The sequence below is a fragment of the Carassius auratus genome, chromosome 18 (assembly GCF_003368295.1).
Source record: "Carassius auratus strain Wakin chromosome 18, ASM336829v1, whole genome shotgun sequence".
NCBI classification, from domain to species: Eukaryota; Metazoa; Chordata; class Actinopteri; order Cypriniformes; family Cyprinidae; genus Carassius; species Carassius auratus.
In genome coordinates this window covers 10,252,334-10,273,453 of record NC_039260.1, presented here as the reverse complement: position 1 = coordinate 10,273,453, position 21,120 = coordinate 10,252,334, and the positions used below count along the sequence as shown (strand labels likewise).

General features: G+C 38.3%; 1 protein-coding gene across 3 annotated transcripts in view; it reads left to right on the top strand.

Moving 5' to 3' along the window:
• Positions 1-4,415: 4,415 nt before the first annotated feature.
• Positions 4,416-21,120, top strand: part of LOC113118411 (breast cancer anti-estrogen resistance protein 1-like) — an 83,957-nt gene continuing 67,252 nt past the window's right edge. For 2 of the 3 annotated variants that reach the window (XM_026287549.1, XM_026287546.1), the window contains exon 1: positions 4,417-4,882. In XM_026287549.1, coding sequence (XP_026143334.1) covers positions 4,871-4,882 — 12 coding nt within the window. In that variant the 5' untranslated portion in view covers positions 4,417-4,870. Of the gene's footprint in view, positions 4,883-21,120 lie in introns of all 3 variants that reach the window. The other variant, XM_026287547.1, reaches the window with a different exon arrangement.

Below are 21,120 nucleotides of genomic sequence, written 5' to 3'. Positions count from 1 at the left end.
CGTGCATGAATCCTTCCCCTTTTCAAGACTATAATAATCTGCTAGATCTTTTTCTGACAATGAAAGTCCTGTAGTTGCAGAATTTCATCATTTAAAAAAATGTGTGCTGCTTGACCATATAAAAGGTATTTTGAGTGGTTTTTATTGCTTTGCTAAGCAGGGTGCTATGGGTGATTGCTCAATCCCAAAAGTGCATGCCTTAATCTTTGATATTATCATCTTTCAATATGGCTTGGTGTCTTTTTTTTTTTTTTTTTCTCAAGGTCTATGATATTTTTTCACTCATTTTATCATCCTCGAGGTAAAAATGGTAAATCATATAGCATAGAAAAGTAATAGCACACAACCTCTCTTGCATTATTTGAGGTATCATTGCTAGCTCTACCACAAATGGGAAGTTATATGCCTTGGTGCAATTTTATTTTAAATTTTTTGAAAGAAATTAATACTTTTATTCAGCAATTATGCATTCAATTTAAAATCAAAAACAGTATTTAAAACAAACTTATGATAAAAACAATATGAGGAAAATCAATAAGTAAATGTATTTCAGACTAAATCACAGTATTGGTTTTTGATGTCAATTCTCAATTTGTTATTCTTCCTGAAAAACCATGTAGGGTTTTTGATAGCATGGGTGGTAACTTGTTCATCCTTTCACTTGAAGATAATGGTCTTGTTTACATAATTCAATCTTCCCTCTCCCTGTGTGTAGGCCCGTGTGGGCACAAAGTTTGTTTACTGTCACACTTCCTGCTGCTCGACTACCATTTACAGGGATGTTCGGCGTGTTCCACGCATCTCTCCAGATTTCTGTAATGGCTGACCCCCACAGCAGTTCCCTGCCTCACTGCTGCATTGCTTATTTCCCAAATGGTGATGAGTGGTTGTTCTGTGCAAACATCAGACTCTGCAGGTGGGAATTTGAATGATTCTGGCATAATTCCCTCACTTTATCAGTGTTCTCAAAGCTGAGCACTGTGAGCTTTTTTGTGTTTCACACCAGTACAGGCAGAAATAAATAAATGTGCCTACATCAGCATTCTGAAACAATCATATCAAAAACGTACATGGCATTTGCAGGTACTCCATGCATAGCTGTACTCGGTTCACCCCAAAATGAAAATAAGAACAAAAAATAAACTACTTCTAGTTTCTCTTCACCTAGAGAAGTTTATCTAACTTCCCGGAAATTAATTTTAACAATAGTTAACAGCTTATTGAATTATCAGTGTGATGACTTAAATTTCAGTTTTTACAAACGCAAAGCTATTTTAGGTTAGGGTTCAGAAGGCTGAGGAGTTGTATCATATAGTTTGTATACTTTTGTGTTCTTTTTGAAGCTTGAAAGTCCTAGACCAACGTGAGGGTTTGATTACTGAATTAAAATTTAAATTTGTTTAAACATGCACATAATGCATGTCACCCTTTCCATGTGAAGGCATGGTGGGAGTAGTGAGGTAGCCACACTCATTTTCATTCATGTCCTCCCCCGTCCACTCAAAGTCGATGGTAAGTGTGTGCTATTCAGGAGTGGAGAGGAGCCTATCGTCCTCATCTTTATTCAAATGCACCTGTCGTCTCCTGATCTTACTTTCTCTCTTGGGTCTGAACACTGCTGTTAGCTCCTAAATAATGCCTTCATCCCCTTTCTTCTGTCACTTTTTTGATTTTTCCATCGCTTTCATCTTGCATTACATTTAGACATGTTGATGACATGAGTCTGATTTTCCCTTTGCAATTGTGTCTGCCATTATCATTAACTTTGACTTCCACTTCACACGACTTTTTCCTTTCCAGTCCTTTTATTTCCCCTCTCTATTTCCTCCTATCTTATTTCATTCTTGGGTACATTTCTTGAGCGAATTCATAGTAGTATAACAAACTGTCAGTTATTAACATTACTTAGAATGTGCTATGTATAGAGTCAAACAAGCAGGCCAAAATGGATCCAATCCAATGCATCCACATATCCAATAGAACCTTAGCAGTGCCCTATATAAAAAGACCTTTCTGGAGCAACAGGGCCTTAGGTGTCCACTCGGAATTCCTGTAGCGTATATATAGCACCAACTTCACCTCCAGGCATGTGTATCTGTCTGTCACCAAGTGCATGACTTCAAACAGGGGCAGAAACCTTAAAAATAGACAGGGCTGTTGAGAGGACAATTATAAACAATCTCTGTGATGAGAACCTAAAATAAAAGCTGGCTAAAATGTTCCAAATGCCTCTTACCTCCAGAGTTAAGTGGAGCTCTAAAGCACTGCTGGGTATTTACTACTCCCTACGTGTAAGCTACAATAAAATTATTTCCTCCTACATTTTCAATGCATTGCCTGCTGAACTATATGGTTTGCCTTTAAGTTTAGTACCCTTTTTTTATGGACCTTGATAAACATTCTTGCCTTTTCGGAATCTGCAGCATTAAAATTTTTCTGCAGTGCAATCTTGAGTTAAATATGGGTAAAATATGTTAAAAAAAGAGCTGAGACTACCACAGTGGTACCTGAAAGCATCATTAAATTACCCAAAATATTGAATAAACAGACATGTGGAGGTGTCAGATGTACAGTATAGAACTTGATGAATGAGGGGTGTTCCAAATCTGCAGAGTTCTGCCCATGCAGATTCTGTATACTAGCTCAGTGGCTAATATCCAACTGCAGACCACAAGAGAGTGTTGTGTTTTTATCTTTGCAGTAAATTCAGCGTTGGTAACAGTGAACTGGTTTGGCAGCCCACCAAAAAGATTTTTTTTCTCTTCTTTCTGAAGGTCTTCTTTCCTGTATTTTAGCCCTTTCAACATTAGCCAATGTTGGCAGATGAAGGGAGGGAGTGCCTTGACACCAATTTAACAGACATTTGAAGATAAGAAGAGGACCTTTGACTTCTTTCACACAGCTGCCCTGTATAATTAAAAGCTATTCACAGTGCTCATGGCATAGCTGTCAGTGAGTAAACTAATCGTCCTCCACAACACATCTGCTGTTTGCTTAATAACACTGTTTTTATCCTTAAAGGGAAATTTATTGTAGATGAGAGGCTGACTGTATCATCTATGATTTTTGGTGTTAAATCTAAACCTTTTTTGAAGCCGTGCTTAATCTTTGTTAGTAACCCCAACCATCCACCATAAACTAATTTAAGATAAGCTAATTTATGATCTAATTTAAAAGGCCAAAGATGTTGTTGGTATCAGCATTTTTTGCCCAATCTGTATTATTAATGTTTTTCTTTCGAAGTCAAATGCTAGTGTGTTTGCAACCAGTTTCATCATGTTAACGGGTAATTGCTACTTTTTATACTCAATATATTCTTTATATTTTTGTCGTCAATGAGATTGTGTTTCTGCAGGTATGATGGTTTTCCGAACTATGTTCCGCAAATGCATCAGGATGCCATGAAAAATGAAGTTTAAAAAAAGAATTCAACTTAAACCAAACCGTCTACATCATCCATGTGGAGTAAAAATATATTTTATGTTATAGTTTCTTATTTTGTTAAAGATTTGATGTTTTGATTGCTCGGTGTCTCTAAGGAGCATCTTAAGGGTTTAAAAACACCCTTTTGTTTTTCTGTGTTGATGATTTTTAAATAATGAAAGTGATCGGTGAATTTAATAGCGAAGTATGTTATAAAGCAACGAATGAACAGTCTTTAGTGTAAAGAATCATTCAGTGACTTGAGCAACAATGTGGCCTGAACTCATTCATTTTCATTGAGAGCTGGAGATTTTGCATCAAAACGTTATAGCTGATCATAGCTAAATTACATATTTATTTTTTTTACAGTAAAAATGGATGTTCAGCATTCTGCTGCTTGGTACACTCAATTAATTAATTACTAAAGCAGCCAGTATACTTTCAAACATGCATGTACAGCCAAACCTATAGTCTTTGTTCCACACATTTAATGCACTCATTCAACCTTTTCTATTGTTTTCACTATTTAATGGCAGAACACAATTGTTCATCAATATGGGGTCTATTGTTGTTCCATCTACTGTTGTTTATCGACTGTGAAACAAGGACCAAAGCCTGTGTTGCTGCCTTGTGCACAAACTGTTTAATGCAAAAATTCAAGGTCCATAATGTGCACTGTACATATACCAAGTATACTAGTTTGGGGTTGAATGATTTTTGTCTTTAACTGAATAATAGCTGACAAATATTCTCTAGTATACTACAAAGTATTTTATAAGGCACGAACATTTTTTTCCAGCGAGACGGGGATATTAAAACAGTATAAATACCATTTAATAGGTTTAGCACGAGATGCATAAACGCATCGACCGTAAACACGTTATTCCGTTCACAGCGTACAATATAAACCATGCAGTGTTTATCCACACAGAGGTAACAGGAGACTATCCCTTTAAACAGAACTTGATGATTCCATCACAGGGAGAGAGAGAGAGAGCGCGCGCGCCAGAGAGCGAGCGAACGATCGAGCAGCGTGCTGGTTCGCTGTGCTATGAAGTGTCAGTGCATGCCACCGCAATACAGATAAACACAAGCCAGTTCATTCCTTACTGTACGGAAAAAACGAGTGAAGAAGAGAAGCGTTTTAATACGAACACAGCCGTTTTATTAGTAGCCCGACAGCAGCTCTCTGGAGAGGAGGAGTGAAACTGCGCAGCGCTGTCTGTGCGAGGTGGAGCAGAGACACATCTGAAACATTCACATCAAACTTCTCACCTCATCGAGGCACGGATTGCACCCTTACTACAGACAACATGGAATAGAAGGACTCCGAGAGAAGCCTAACAACACAAATTGATGTTTTCTGCTGAATAAACGTTAGAGGGGAAGAAACTGGTCCGTTAAAATCAGCATCAGCTTTGTAGTGGATTGAAAGAAGGAGCTCAAGATGTCTGTACCGGTAAGTTCTTCAATTTAACCTTTGATATGATTCATCTAGATGTGGAAAAGTTACTGAACTGCTTGATAGGAACTTGCATGCGTTGTACTGGACGCCCAGATGTTGGTCTGAAAGCCAGTTTGCTCTCGGTATTGCTGTAGAGATGCACACTGTGGTCGTTTGCTATAAAGTAGCTGTGCAGGACGGTAGTGGAACGGAATTTGTGGACAATGCACGAGCTGTGTGTCAAAACCTAGTGAGCTGTTTTGCTAGACAGAATTTTGGGCGTCATACGCGCGTTCCGAGGATGTCCGAAATGGTGCTCGTGCCAGTGATGCCAAAAAATATGTTCAATATCGGCAGCTCACAAGGTTTTGGCACACAGCCTCGGAATTCATGCGCTGAAGTACAAAAAATAAAAGGATGCAGAATTTCCTCCTGACGGGTTTCCAAACTAAATATTTTCGTTTTTTGGCTTTAGGTATTGTAGTAAAAAAAATAAAAAAAATAGCCTTACGTTTGTTTGTTTATTTATTTATTTTATGTTACAGTGCTTTTGAATTATCATTGACCCATATGTGACCCAGGTCCACGGGAATATTTGTAGCAATAGTCGACAATACATTGTATGTGGAAAAAATTTCATGCCAAAAATCAATAGGATAAGTACAGGTCATGTTCCATTAAGATATTCAGTAAATTTCCTATAGTAAATGAATCAAAACGTAGTTTTTGATCAGTATTATGCATTACTATGGACTGACTTGATTGGACAACTTTAAAAGGCATTTTTCTTTTTTTTTCTAAATGTAATTTTTTTTTTTTGCACCCTCAGATTCCAGATTTTCAAATAGTTGTATCTTGGCCAACTGTAGTCCTATCCTAATTAACCATACATCAATGGAAAACTTGGTTCAGCTTTCAGATGATTTATAAATCTCCATTTAAAAAACTGACAGTTAATTATGACTGGTTTTGTGGTCCAGGGTCACATATGTGAAGAACCTTATGCGTTCACCTTTAGCGTTTTAGCTTATGGCAGCTTTTAGTGGATTTATTTATTTATTGGTAAATCAATTAACCAAATTTGAGAAAAAAAAGAAAAAATTTGGTCATGTTTTCTATGACAGTGTGCAAAGGCCTCATAGAGCAAAAGCCCCTTGAAAGTACATTTCTATTGCAGCATTTCCTAAACATCAATAGCAATGGATTTGTTTTGATGGATGCACAAAGCGGGTCCATATTGACAATTTTGGTCACAAATTCTGATTTATTTGTTACTTCTGTTAACATGGTACTGTAAATAAGAATTGATAATACTGTGTATATGCACAAGTAAACATGTTTGATCCTGAGGCAAAATCTTTTCTTGCTCTATGGAACAGTTTCTTCCAAAAGAGCCTCAGTTCAGAGCTCTCCATCGAGTCTCGACCAGTCGGACCTGTGTTCTGCCTCCCTGCTGCTTTTGGCATCTCATTTCGACATGCTGCAACACAATTTAATGTTTGTCCTCGCTGGCTGAAGTTAAGTGGAAGAAGTCAGTGGATTACTAATACGGGGCTGTGGAGGATGCGCAGCTCTGCAAAACATCATTGTGGATCCCTGTGGGAGGAATGAGGTTAATTTGCATGACTTGGCAGCTTACCTATATATTTTCCCACTGCTGTTTTTAGGAGAACTGGCATCTTGATTATGTTATGAATAAATAATAAAATCACTTCTGCTCTTTGCATCCGAGTGAGGAAATGATCTCGGAAAGCCACCTCAGAGGTTTGCACATTTTTCAGTTTAACTCGTAAAGATAATGCTCAGTGCCTTTTGAAAAGAATAGAGTATGTTCAGATTCAGCATCACTTGAGTTCGATGTCCCACGCCATTTTCAACAAACAGAAGCCAGATTGCTGTTTTTGCCCGAGGTGTTCGAGCTTGATCGCAGCAGCTGTTCTACCACAAAGATGAGAATATGGTTTGCTTGTCTCGTACCTCGTTTTCCTTGCAACCGGTGTGATTTAGTTTACCTGAGACCAACAGATGTCACAGAGAAGTGAAAAACAAACAAGTGTAATGACTAAAGCGTTTTAATCTAGTGTTTGCAGCCTGTTTGCATCAGTAGGAAACCTGCAGTAGTGTCAGGATTGCAGCCCACATTGGTTTATTTATTAAGTCTGAGTTTTAATCCCAACTTGTTTGAACTAGATTTTCCAATTGAATTCTGAACAGTTTGGGCAAACATTTTGCTTACATAGAAAATCTTAATATTCCTTCAACTATGCAGTTCATTTAAAATTTAACATGCATAATAATGACCAAAACTGACCTGTGGATAGTTGAAGTATTTTTTGTTTAAAACAATTAAATTGTTTAAAATTATGCAAAATTAATAAAAAATAAATAAATTTTTGCTTAAACTATAGTTATAAACATAAAATTATTTCATAGTATACAACATTTTATTCTCATCACATCCTTTTTTTTTCTAGCCATACTATTTATACTGTCATATTTTTTTAGTCATATATATATATATATATATATATATATATATATATATATATATATATAGCTTTATTCATTAATTTTTTAGTTTTTCCAGTTCAAGGTTTAGTCATTTTAGTATTTATACTTTTTTTTTTTTTTTTAGGAAAGCAGCATTTGTAATTTAACATTTAAGTTTTTTTTTTTCATCCAATATTTATATTTTATTTTATTTTAAATTTATTTCAATATACAAATATGATTTATAACATTTTCTGTTTTTAGTATGGTTAATACTGCTCCACTCACGCTTTACCAACATGTGTCCAGACATGCATATCTCCGTACATTTTCGCTTGAATTCTGCAAGCCTGCATGGATACACGCGTACTTCCTTTAATACATAAATTCATAAGTTTGAGTTCTACACATGCTCTGCTTCATACAAATAGATGGGTATTAATGTTCGGCTGCTAGCGTCATTTGCCTCGGCTTTAGATCTTTATCCCATCCACTGGACGGCTCCCAGAGAGCGTGCACTTATTCCCCCCACCGTCCCTCTGAGTTTTGAAGCGAGAGGTTAAATGCGACGCCAGCAGGGAACGAGCTTGCTAGATCACTCTCGGATGCCTGACATTTGGTGCTTGTCATAGATGATATTCCACATACATATTAATAATGTTGGCTTAGGTGAGCTGTCGCATTTCAATCAACCAATGAGGACCTTTTGCTATTTGTATGCGTTGCCCTGGCAACTAGAGGCCACCAGCCTTCCACATGAGTTTCATTGGCATTGTAACTCATAGTAAACAGCGTATAATGCTACACATGCCATGCATGAACAAGCACAACTCCAAAGACGAATTGTGACACGTGCTTGTGAATATGTCTATGAATTCCTCTCTGAAATCACATTTTTCATGCTTGTCCCTGCATTGTACGTGTCTCATCTCATAGACATTCTTTCCTTCATGCAGTCACACATCAGCGGCCCCTGCTTTGCCTCTCCTGGCAGGCATCTTTATCCGTTTTTAGTGATTAAGGACCGCCATTTTTTGCTCAGATACACACTCTCTTACACCGGACGAATCTTAATCCAGAGACCGGCTGACAACGCTCATTAGTTTATTGCTTGTCGGCTCAAGAGAAAAATAGGAATGCTAGAAGCAGCTGAATATATGATGAATATGAATGTAAATATTAATGTTTATGTCACATCATGAGTCTTTTGACAAACAGCTCTTCATATTCATCTGATTTAAATACCATTCCCATTAATATGCAGTATATCGGTATATGTGTGAATATTCCTCGTTCTCATTTATGTCTTGGTACGTTAACACACATATTTTGTATAGAATACAAATGAAGGAAAAATTGGTATTGTGTTATAGGTTGTGTGTTTTCTGTAGTATGGAGAGTTGTATGTAAAGCATGACAATTGAATTACTTTGGACAGCGCTCACTAGGGATGCACGATCATGATTTTTCATGGCCGATTCCGATAACGATTTTTTACAAGCAAACTGGCCAATTACGATACCGATATCTGATTTTTTTATCTTTAAGCAACAAACAAGAAAGAAGGAAAGTGTGCATAAACAAGATGTTTATTTGGTATTTAATAGGCCAAACTGGCTTTTGGCTATTGAAAACGATAACCATAACCATCTGAAATTAATGGCAGTATCTACATAGTAAGTAGCCTACATTCAGTACAAACACAGATGGTACAGACATTAGCACTTAGCTTTTGTTTTTGAATTGGGTTGAAACTACATAGAACTGGCCTCAAATGAAAACATTAACCGTAACCATGTGAAATTAAAGGGGGGGTGAAATGCTCGTTTTCACTCAATATCCTTTTAATCTTGAGTACCTATAGAGTAGTACTGCATCCTTCATAACTCCAAAAAGTCTTTCTTTTTATTATATTTATAAGAGAAAGATAGTCTGTACCGATTTTTCCCGGAAAAACACGAGCGCCTAGAGGCGTGACGTGTGGGCAGAGCTAAAGAATCACGAGCGCCAGTAGGCTTTTGAGTTGAGAGCATGTGGAAGCTGTGACACAGATCCAGAGGCTGAAATTTAACAAGAGCAGCATCAGCAAAGGCAGTATGCTATGTGGTATGTACTGAAACTGTATATATTTGCTTAGCGGTTTTGGAAAATGACTAAGTTTCACTTTATGTCGTCTTTTTTTTTTAAGCTGTACATGTGGAAAGTGCAGTTTGATGACAACATCGCATGTTGAAAACTTGATGTGCTTAAGGGCCTATAGCTAAGTTAACAACACCGAGATATTTGAAGCAGTTTTACTCACCGCAGGTGGTTCCAACACACAATCGTGACCCTTTTCCATTGGGACTGCATTATCCTTCAGAAATAAACGATGTGCAATCCGAAATGCAGGGAACAAACAAAAACACTTGCACAACTCCGTTGATGCTCTGTAAAAATAAACTCCATCCACTGGTCCATTAATGCTGTTTCTCTTTTGGTAATCTGTGCAGGGTTGTCTTGCCCTGGCAACCAAAAACACACTTCTTTTGTGACTTTTCGCGACGCTCTCGCTCTGATCAGGCTGTGCTCAGCCTCTCAGTGCTCTGCTATACTGGAGCGCGCGCTCTTCCGGCAGAAGTGCCTTAGGACCCATATAAGGAAATTCCGCTCCATCTAACGTCACACAGAGCCATACTCGAAAAAAACTTTCCGAAACTTGTGACAAACCGGAAGAGGTTTTTTTGGAACAAAAATACTCCTTCAAACGTACAACTTAATTTTTGAAACTTTGTCCATGTTTAGCATGGGAATCCAACTCTTTAACAGTGTAAAAGACTCAGTATGCATGAAATAGCATTTCACCCCCCCTTTAAAGAAAACAGCTGCATAGTTCTACAATCCAAACTATCAACACATATTCAATAAGATGTTTCTTAATTCAATAAGATGTTTCTAGCATTCAGTATTTTAGTTTTAAAATTTGGTTTTAAATAAAAAAAAAAATTATTTACCAGTGAGACTAAATAAAAGTATGCTATATAAATACATTATTCCAAAATGTTAAAAACAATTAATGTTGGTGCAAAGTGTTTCATTCATGCAATTAAAAAAAAAGAAATAGGGTAATGATTCAATGAGTCAATGAAAAATAAATAACTATTGTCTCAAGTTAAACATTTTTTTTTAGATGTGAATCATTACCATACAATTTTTTAATTGGATGAATGAAACACTTTTTTTCAGTGTGCTACAGCAGGTGATTTTTTAATCAAATTAAGTCTATGTAATTTTAAGGCAAAAAAAAAATCATCCAATACAGAACTGGCTTTTACTTCATACTTCAAACGTCTATGCAAGATCTACTTGACAAAAAAAAAAAAAAATTCAGTTTTGTCACAGTTTAGTCATCCAACACGCGAGAAGTTGAGCCGAATATCATTGTCTCCACATGTGCGGGGTGCGGACAGGTACAGTACGCTCGCTTGAGCTTCAGTGACTTCAGTAAGCGCCGGGAAAGGCTCTTATTTGAGCACCAGTACAAAAATGGCTGTTCGCTTCCTGCTATCTGTGCCTCAGACATATGGCGCTGCACTTCCAGTGTTGCATGGCTGCCTGTGTCCTGCGCACAGATTTCGAAATACTTCCACACAAATGACATGATAGCGAATAATTACAACATAGTCTGTGCACACAGGTGCACTTCCGGAAAAATCAGCCGGAAAAAGACCAAAAACCGTCCGATTGCCGATCGCATATTTTATGCAAAACTGGCCAGTTCCGATTCATGGCCGGTCAACCGATGCATCCCTAGCGCTCACATTCTTCAGCTGAACTTTACTGATCACAGCTTCAGCTGAACTTCATTGTGTTTATCTGAGCACTGAACTAAATTCAGAACTCAACTGAATTGACTTGAATCAAATGTATCTATCTGTCTCTCTATTTGTTTATCTGTCTGTCATTATTAAGGTATTATTGGTTGATATGAATTTCTTCGAATTTTTAAAACAAATTTTTAGAGCCTGACCGATATACTTTTTTTGGGGAGCCGATACCGACACTGATATTATAGGGTAATAAAAGGCCGATATCGATATATCGGCCAATATTTTTTGTGTATATTATAGTACAGACTGGTGTTACTGTCTGGTGAATCAGATCTCCACCAAATTCAGGGGATCCCTTCAGCTCAAGGAGCCCTCTCGAACGCCACCCTCCACACATCATAGCCCCATGGGATCGACAGATTAGTTGGCACCTGACCGTGAATTTAACAGTCCTTAACTCCTGGACCCCATGGGGCTATCAACGCAGGGGTGGTCTCATTCAAAAGGGGGACTCGAGACATTCAGTCGTTTTGGCAGTCGAGAGGGTTCCTCGAGTTGAAGGGATCCCCCAAATTTGCCGCAGATCCGCCAGACTGTTATGGAGATATGGCCGTTCAAAGTTTCAATAGTATTCCATACACTTTAGCCTTAAAGCGTTTCATCCAGGTCGCCAGTAGCAAACAATGGAGCGGGCTTTGCTGGACAAACTACGTAATTTCACCATTTACAAGCATTTTATCGGCGTTTTATGCTCTTTAAAGCAAAATTCATATCGGTGGCATATCGGGGGATATTTGCAGATATCTGTGACATGCTCAAAATGATATATCGGCTCTACTTACTTTCATTGTACTTCCTTGCATTTAAATTTGAATTGCATTTTTCATTGGATTTGCTACCTCAGTTTAATTTCAATGACAATTCAGGAATATCATTGAAATTTAAACAAGTGTACATGTCCGTCTGATATAGTTTAGGAAAATAGTTCAGTGTATGGAATTTGTGGTTTTGTGTGCAGTGTACTGTGCAAGTCTTCAGAATGGCAAACATAGGCTCTGTGACTGATTTTTTTTGTTTGAATATAGCTTGTCATATTTCCAGCCTCTTTATACTTGCCAAATGATTTTTACCCTTTTTTCTTATTCATCTGTTTTTCTCTGTACTTCATCTTTTGTGACTCTAAAGGTTCTAAAGGCTTCTTTTTGCTTTTAATTTTAGTTTCCTTGCTTTTAACAGTCACTGTGTGTGCGTGTGCACTTGCTTTTGTGTTGCAAAGCTTTTTTGCAGTTATATTTGCAGCAGTGGGGGACATACTCAAGTGTGAAATCCAAGTAGGCCCCTTATGATTTCAAAAGCCGGTGTCGTTTTACTCACCCTGGTGTTGACTGTCCTGCAGACGACCGCTTTCAGCTGGTTGGGAGGACACATGCTGGTCCTCATGGGACCTAAAACAGTCACGGTAAACACCCCCTCCTCTTGACCCCAGGGTGTTTAAAGTGTAGCATCTTGTTTTCTGTGTTTCAGACTGGCAGGACTGACTCTTATGAATGCACAGCCCTCTCTAGAGTACTGTTTATGCTGCTGTTTAAGTCATATGTGTGTGTCAACGTGGCTTGGCTCTGCTGAGTCGCTAATGAAACACAGGGCTTTTACACCATATGATGATTTGAACTCAGTGTAACCCGCTCTATTGTTCCACTGCCCTGTAAATCTATTTCGTCAGCATTAGATGGGGGAGGATAGAGGGAATATGGGTGTATGTCTGTGGATGGAGATTATGTTGGGTGTGTATGTGCAAAATTTGCATGCCTCATGTTTATGTTTTGTGTTGAGTGATTGTGTTGGTAGACAAAGAGAGAGATGGTGTTTTGCACATATTTGTTTGCAGCTTGTTGGACGCTGGATCCTGATGTGGATCCTCATTATAGTGCAGCTGTGAGAGTGAAAGGGAGATAGAGAAACGAGCGAGTGTAGTTGTGTGCCTGTGTTTTTGCCACTGCCTGTGCCAAATCGTCCCGTCGCCACCGTCGTAAATCTGCTGGCTGATGTGTGCCGTGGTCATATTAATGGAGCACCATCAATCACACCGGTCGGTCTGAGATTAGACTGTATGTGCATGATTGGATGGGGGAGGGAACTGTACCTACAAGTGAACCTGACAGAGACATCTGTTAAGACCAGAACAATTCAGCTAAAATCAATCCACATAGCCTTGCTATTTCCAGTGTTGTCCAGTTTAGTATGCCCAGTCCAGTTTATCTCAGCTAAATCCATCTCAGTCCAGTCCGGTTTAGCAACACCCAGTCATTTAAACTTGGATAAGCTCAGACCAGATTTCTAGTTCAGTCCATATTGGCTAAGGCTTGTCCAGCTGTATGCAGCTAAACCCAGTCTGGTCCAGTCCAGTTTAGCTAAACCTAGTTAGGTCCAGTTTACTTTGCCCACTTCAGTTCAGATTTGTTAAAGCCAATCCGGTTGTACTCAACAACCGGGCCTAGGTCAGTCCAGTTTAGCTAAACCCAGCTATGTCAAATTCATCATGCAAGGTTTTGAGTATATAAGGCCAGTCTATCCGTACTCAGATAAGACCTGTCAAGTCTTATCAAGTTTAGCTAAACCCAGTCAGGTCCAGTTTAGCATGTCCAGATTAGCTAAGGCCAATTCAGTCTATCCCAGCTGAGACTGACCCAGTCAACTCTAGTTTTGCTAAACTCAGTTAGGTCCACTATAGTGTGCCTAGTTTTCAGTCTAGAAAATCTGAGACCATTACAGTTGTACTCCGCTAAACCCAACCCAGTACAGTTTATTTCAGCATTTTAGCTAAACAGGTTCAGTTTATTTCCACTAAGGCCAGCCCAGTGAAGTCCAGTTTTAGCTAAAGTCAATCCAGTTCAACTCAGATGTGCCCCGCCCAGTCCAGATAAGCTCAGCTAGATCCAGGCAGTCTGCAGATTGATCGCCCTCTGAATTGCAGAGTAGCTTGGCAGTGACGAGTGATGAAGTGAAAGGGTCAGATGAAGAGCAGGAGCCAGGAGAGAGGGGGATGGATGAAAAAGAGACACAAATGAGACTAGAACTGGAAGAGTCAAGTGTAACAGCCTCTAGAGAACCAGAAAATTATATGAAAGGTGAAAAGAGAAAGACATAATGGCAACACAAGCAGGGTTGCAATGAAGGACACAGAGAGAAGAAGAGGAAAGGCCATAAGAGGCAAAAGATAGGCTAATAGTAAGCACAAAGGGAGACAAATTGCATTTATTTTTTTTAGATAGAGCAGTAAGATAAAGACAAGAAGGAGATTACAGAAGATGCTGTATGTGGACTACAGATAGAAGACAATCAATTTGTTTATTCTGGGCCCACCGTCCCGTACACAATGTCTGACATGCTTGAATAGTCCCCTTTCCCAACTGTTGAGCAGAATTAGTGACTTGTTATTTGTCCTGTGTAGTGTTATTTTTTTAGTACTATTCATATACTGTCTTAGTATTTATTAATATTTAGAATGAGATTTTATTTAGATTTTTTATGCATTTCAGTAATTGTGTAATAGGCTTTTGTCATTTTTATTAGGTTTTTAATGTGTCTGTTGATCTTTATTATTTCAGTTGGCTGCCACACCATCATTTCAAAATATTTTCATCTAGTATTATATTTAATTTCAGCTTTAAAACTAAAGCATTAAAAAAAAAATCTGAAATCTGTCCTTATGAGCCTCTCCACAGGGCATGAGCATGACATCATCCGCATCCACCTGTGTTTTAATGAACCTCTCTCTCTGGATGCTCATTAAGGACGTGTGAGTGTAGTGCACCTCAGTCACATCCTCTTAGCTGTGTGTCCATATGAGTGTGTACATGAAATATCATATTGTGTATGCATATCATAACATAACTCTTAATGCTAATGAGTTTGCTTGAGTGAGTGTGTGGCACTGACGTTTGCACGTGTGCCTCTTATTTGATGTGCCTAAGCCGCACTGCAGCAGCATGAAGAGGCTGTAATCTTTAGTTGACGTCCCGCTAATCCACATGAAGGTTAATGCTGCAATGTATGTTGCATTGGTTAAATTAAAGCAACAATGTTTGGGATGTATACGTTGGAATGCTGGAACTCAATTTCGTAATAGATGGATCAGGCAGATTAATCAACCTCACAACGTATTAATAAATTCCAGGCTTCAGTATCCGACCTCTGGGACAATCCAGGGTCATTTAGTGGCATGCAAATAAATGTACGCTCTATGCTAAAACTCTTGAAGCTATTATAATCAGGGTTTCTTGGATAAACAGCAAGCATAATGCATACTTAATGTAATTTATTTCACTCTGGTGCTGGAATAGATTGGGGTGCCCTCTTTGATTTGACTTGACCTCCACCATCACCTTACTGTGGTACTCCTTGAGGAAGCGTCTCATTGGAAGTTGCTGCAGATGTGTTCCTGCTCCTGTTGACCTTTTCATTGATGGGAACTTGTGAGGTGTGACTGGGGATTTAGGGAGAGAAAGTACGAGACCGAAAGGTGAGAGAGAGAAGAGGTGATGGGGAAGAGTGAGACAGAACGAGAGACAGTTTTGAAATGGGTGACTCCATTTCACACAGCTGCTATAATGTGACCTTTCTGGAGAACATTGTCCCTCTTCCTTATCAATGCAGTGTAGCGGATTAAAGTTGCATCAGCTGCAGAATGCTCTAACCCAATGCATCTCCCATTTTTCCACTAGAGGGGCAACCTTTAAGCTTCTTGTTGCCTTTTTAAAGTCGATGTCAGTGAGCTGGGCTTGCAGAAGGATAATAAAGGGACGTTGCACGTTATTACTGCAGCTTTGCGGTAAAAGAAAAAGTCATTGGTAGGCAACAAAGAAGCTTGGTGTGAAAGAAAATTGATTTTGAAGATTGGCTTTCGATCACTCGTAGGACTTTGCGGGTTTCGTAGAGGGGCCAGCGACAGCTGGGATCTTGCTTTTGTGCCACTGTTTGGAGATTACTTCCTTAATAACAGTCACATTACAACTCGCATACATTGTCAAACAGCAAACTTAGAATATTCACTCTCTCACTTGAAAGACAATATAATTGTGATGTTGTTTATGATCAACAATCCGACATCTGTGGAAATCTGTTTCTGTCTCAGAGTATAAAAGGTATTTGTGACTATATTGCAGATGTAACTTTTTCTGCATCTTTATATTTTGTTAAATTGTCAGATTATATCTTGCAATGTTTAGTTTTTTCTTACTGTGTCTTTATCAAAATGTGAATTTATTTTGCACTGTGACTTCATATCTCACTGTCACAATTTGTTTCTCTTTTGTTTCTTTCTAATTGATTTTATCATAGTTGAATCATTTATTTTGCAATGTGACGTCAGTTATATGTGTCTCGTAAATGTGACTTAATTTTCATAATTTTGTAAAAACTTGTAAAATTGTGACTATCGTAATTGCAGGTAGGGCTGTGCAATTAAACACATTTCTAATCACGATTACAATTATGGATGCCACAATTACATATTCATTCAAAGTGGCAATTAATCTTTCAAAGTCCACTTATATTAGTCTGCATGCGAGAAAAAAAAAGAAAAAAAGATGCGTTTTCTTTTCTTTCTACATGTTATCATAAGGGTTTTTCCCCATTATTTGAATTTTAGTATAACATTATAATACCATTCATATTTTTACTTTTTTATAATTTAAAGAAGAAACCAATCTGACGGTATAGATAACATTTGAGGCTTTATGCTATAGAAAAGCACTAAAAGTTTTTTCAGTTATAGTGTTTTCAGCTTGTTTATTATCATATAAAACTACGGCATGCAGTTGCGTCAAACAATGGTATAAACATAATTCAATGCAAATTGTGATAATTGTAACTAATAATCGCAATTATAATTTTAAGGGAATAATCGACAATTATGATTTTTGTCATAATCATGCAGCCTAATTGAAGGGCATTTTATATTTTTTACTCTTCAATTTATATCTCACAATGTTATTTTGTTTCTCATTATTGTGATATATCTCAACATGAAACACAATTTTGCATTGTGACTTAATCTCACAGCTGTATTATTACTTTACTTTAATTCTAACTGTGATTTTATCGCAATTGTAAAATACTCTTCTCAATGTGATTGTGATCTTCTTCCGTATTTTATTTTTACTTTACAATTATCTGCTTTGCTTTTTACTCTGAAATGGAAATGGGCTTCTGTAGGCATCCATTTCATGATGTACGAGCTGTTTATGTGTGCTGATGATGTTTTTCTTCCTTTATAAGGTCCTTGTGTGAGTGTGTGTGTGTGTGTGTGTGTGTGTGTGTGTGTTAGCATGTTAGTCTCAGGAGGGAGTAGCTATTACAAAGTTTATGTGCTATAGGAATGCTGTACTTCCTGTAGCACACTAAGAAGTCTGTATAAGAATCCCAGCATGATCTCCGGAACGCTTCCAGCCATCCACTGCAAACTCATCAGTTACCATTAATGAACCACAGCTGGCTTTTATAGATATACCTGCTGGACATTCATATTCTCACAGTCTAGTTCTTCTCTCACAGGTTCTTACAAACTTTTATACTTCATCTAATGCATCTTTATTACTAGAGTTGCTCATGTGTGCTAATGTGAGACTGGCTTGGGTCCAAAAGGAAGAATTCAGTTCCACGGTAAGGGAGATGTTTGGTGCAGTGGTCGTTTTTCAAATTATGGTCTTTTAGGTCTGTGATTGTATAGACTAAGCCCACTGAATTGGTGTCTTTGGTGATAAGTATGATGTTTATGCTTTGTTGAATGTATAGATGCGTGTCAGTACAGGTGGCCAGAAGATCTTGCTACCCAGTGGAGCAGGTAAATGATGGATTTTTTTTCCTGGTCTTTGAATTTGGCTACATGGCTGAGGGACTCCTAGTGTTCCTGAAGGCCTGCTCTGGATTGGACCAGAAAATCTGGAAAGTTTATTGTATGATTGGTCCCATTTAAAGCCAAATTTATGCACAACATACCTTTTGAACTTGGTTCGATTGATATGCATTAAGGAGATGAATTTTAGGCCCCGTCCACACGGAGACACGTTTCTGTGAATACGCACAATTTTTTTATCGGATAGGCGTTTCGTCCACACGGATCCGGCGTTTTCGCAAGGTGAAACCGCTATTTTTTGAAACCGGGTCCCAGAGTGGATAAATTTGAAAACGCCGTCTTTGCGTCTTCGTCTGGACGGCTAATCCGTATATTTTCTGAAACGATGACGTCATCAGCCCACGTCTCCCCCCTAGTCTAACACCTCTACGTCACGTAACAGCAACAAAAACATGAACAAACACTGAACGACTGTCTTTTTATTAACTAACATTAACACAGATTAATAAATGTATTGTTCCATGTTCGTTTGTGTACCACGCGCAAGGTTTATGAGCATAGTCCAAGTCTTCTTCTCTGTTTTTAGTGTATCGCTGTGGCAGAATTACAGCGCCACATACTGGTCTGGCATGTATACTACATCATTTTGCGGTTTCGTGTGGACGCGGATATTTCTTGAGACGAGGAAAAAAAAGATCGGATTGGGGTAAACTCCGTCTCCGTGTGGACGGGGCCTTAATCTATGTGGGATGGACAGATGAACCAATCTACTGTGTTCAGAGTCTGAGGAAAAGCTTCTGTTCTTGTCCTGTGCCCCTTTGCCCTGTTGGCTGGGCAGGTAATCTGCTCAACTGCCATGTGAATTGGGTTTGAACTGGGAGGGCAAGCAATTTACTGCTCATTCACAGACCGTTCCCCAGCTTATGAGAAAAAAAGAGGGGGATGGGGTTGAGAAAGATGAAGAGGAAAAGAATGGGTTAGATAGAAAATGGAGAGTAAAAGATAGAGGATGAGATGAGAAAGACATTAGGAGATGGAATGAGTAAGAGAAATATGAAGCTAAAAGGAGGGATTGTGAAGAAGAAATACATGGAATAAGAAGTAAAGAAAAGCTGTGGAAGAAAAAAAGACTCAAAGCTTTGTTGATATAATGGTTGTACCACCTGTAAAGGTTCCAAGATTCCCAATGTTTTTCCAGTATTACATTACACACACTTTTCAATGGATAAACAATCTTTGAGTCATCAGTTGTTTTTAATATGCATAATTTCTTTGACATTTTTACTGCAAAACAGTATCCATTAAATGTTTATGCCATGTTGATGTAATGTTGTGTGCAGGTTCTGTGCCTGAATTTTGGAAAGCTATTTTGCAGACTTTTGGACCGTCACACTGGAATGCAAGCTTCCACTCCTCTCTTTCTCACTTTTTCTCTCTTCCCCAATTCCTTTCTTTCCTTTTCCAGACTGTGTGCAGGAGCTCTGGTCTTGGAAACTCCCAGAAGCCAAAGTGAGCCTATGCTAGACTGCTGTCATGTCAACAGCCACAGTTCTGCTAATATACACAGGCACCCCTGCACTCGATCATTTCATCGTCCAGAAGAGGCTTCACCCCAGCACTCAGGATAGCTTTTGTGTCATGAAATAGTTTCCTGTGTCACATATTAGCTTTTTTGCATTTGAGTAGTGCAAAGCATCTTGTTACTCACTACTATGATTGTATCTTTCCAGAGATTGCATGAGTTGTGCAGCTGTCATAGTCGGAAAGGATAATATGAAAACTTCAGCATTAGTACTAGCAGGCAACATGTTAAAAAAAAGGATAATCTTGAAAATATTTACTTAGAGAAAGATGTTTATAGTAAGTGGGCTGTGGGCATTTTTGAAAGCCTCCTCCGAGCGTAGAGAAAAAGAGAGGCTTGCCTCGACTAAGGCCTTGGTAGATGTCCAGAGATAGACAGAGAGAACAGCGGAGTTACAAACAGTTTGAATTCTTGCATTCAAAAACAACTATCAACATGAATGCAAGGATCTTGAAACGTTTGAGCTATTTTTAACTAGACATTCTCATGCTAAGAAAACATTGAGTGCTAAGGAAGAGTTACTTGAGTCCTGTTTTCATAACTATACACTTGTCATGTGCCAGACTGTTTTTGGTTATTGTTTTCTTTTGATGGCTGCGTGTCTATAGCATCTAGTTTATTCTCCCATGCTGCCTTAGAGCATCATAACACAAGCTCAAGCTTTTGGTTTTCAGTGCTGCTGGATGAGGACACAGACTATTCTGATATTATTTGTAGCTATAGGATCACACTACAGAAGATAGTACTTTGGAATTGATTAGAAATAGCAGCCAGTATGCTCACATGTGATGCCCAGTAGAGCAGTGTTGTTTGTGCACGGTTGGATGTCTTATAAGATTGCCCTCAAAAAGGAAAGCAGCACTGAGTGAAAATGAAATGAACATTCCACACGCTTTCACAGCATATACTATCTTTTTTTGATGGATTTAAAATGGAGAGTTCATGCAAAAATGAAAATTCTGTTATTAATTACTCACTCTCATGTCGTTCCAAACCCGTAAGATATGTGTTTATTTTCAGAACTCAAATTAAGATATTTTTTGATGAAATCTGAGAGCTGTCTGACTCTGCATAGACAACGCAACTACACATTCAAGATCCAGAAAGCTGAATGTGTATCAAAGACTAACAGGGAAGAGAAGAAATTGTTAAATACAATTGTTATTTATGTTTTCTTTGCAAAGAAATATATTTTTGTAGCTTCATAAAATTATGGTGGAACCACTAACTCACATGTTCTTTTTTTAACAATGTCAGTACTACCTTTCTTGGCCTTGAACATGGTAGTTGTGTTTCTATCTATGCAGGGTCAGAAAGCTCTCTGATTTCATAAAAAACTTCATTTGTGTTCCGAAGTTGAATGAAGGTATTGCGGGTTTGGAACAACATGAGGGTGAGTAATTAATTTCACAATTGTCATTTTTGGGTGAACTATCCCTTTAATTACCATTGCCTTGAATCACTAATGAGTTAAATTTTCTTAAAATACAGAGCCTGAGTTTGTACCACAGGGTCT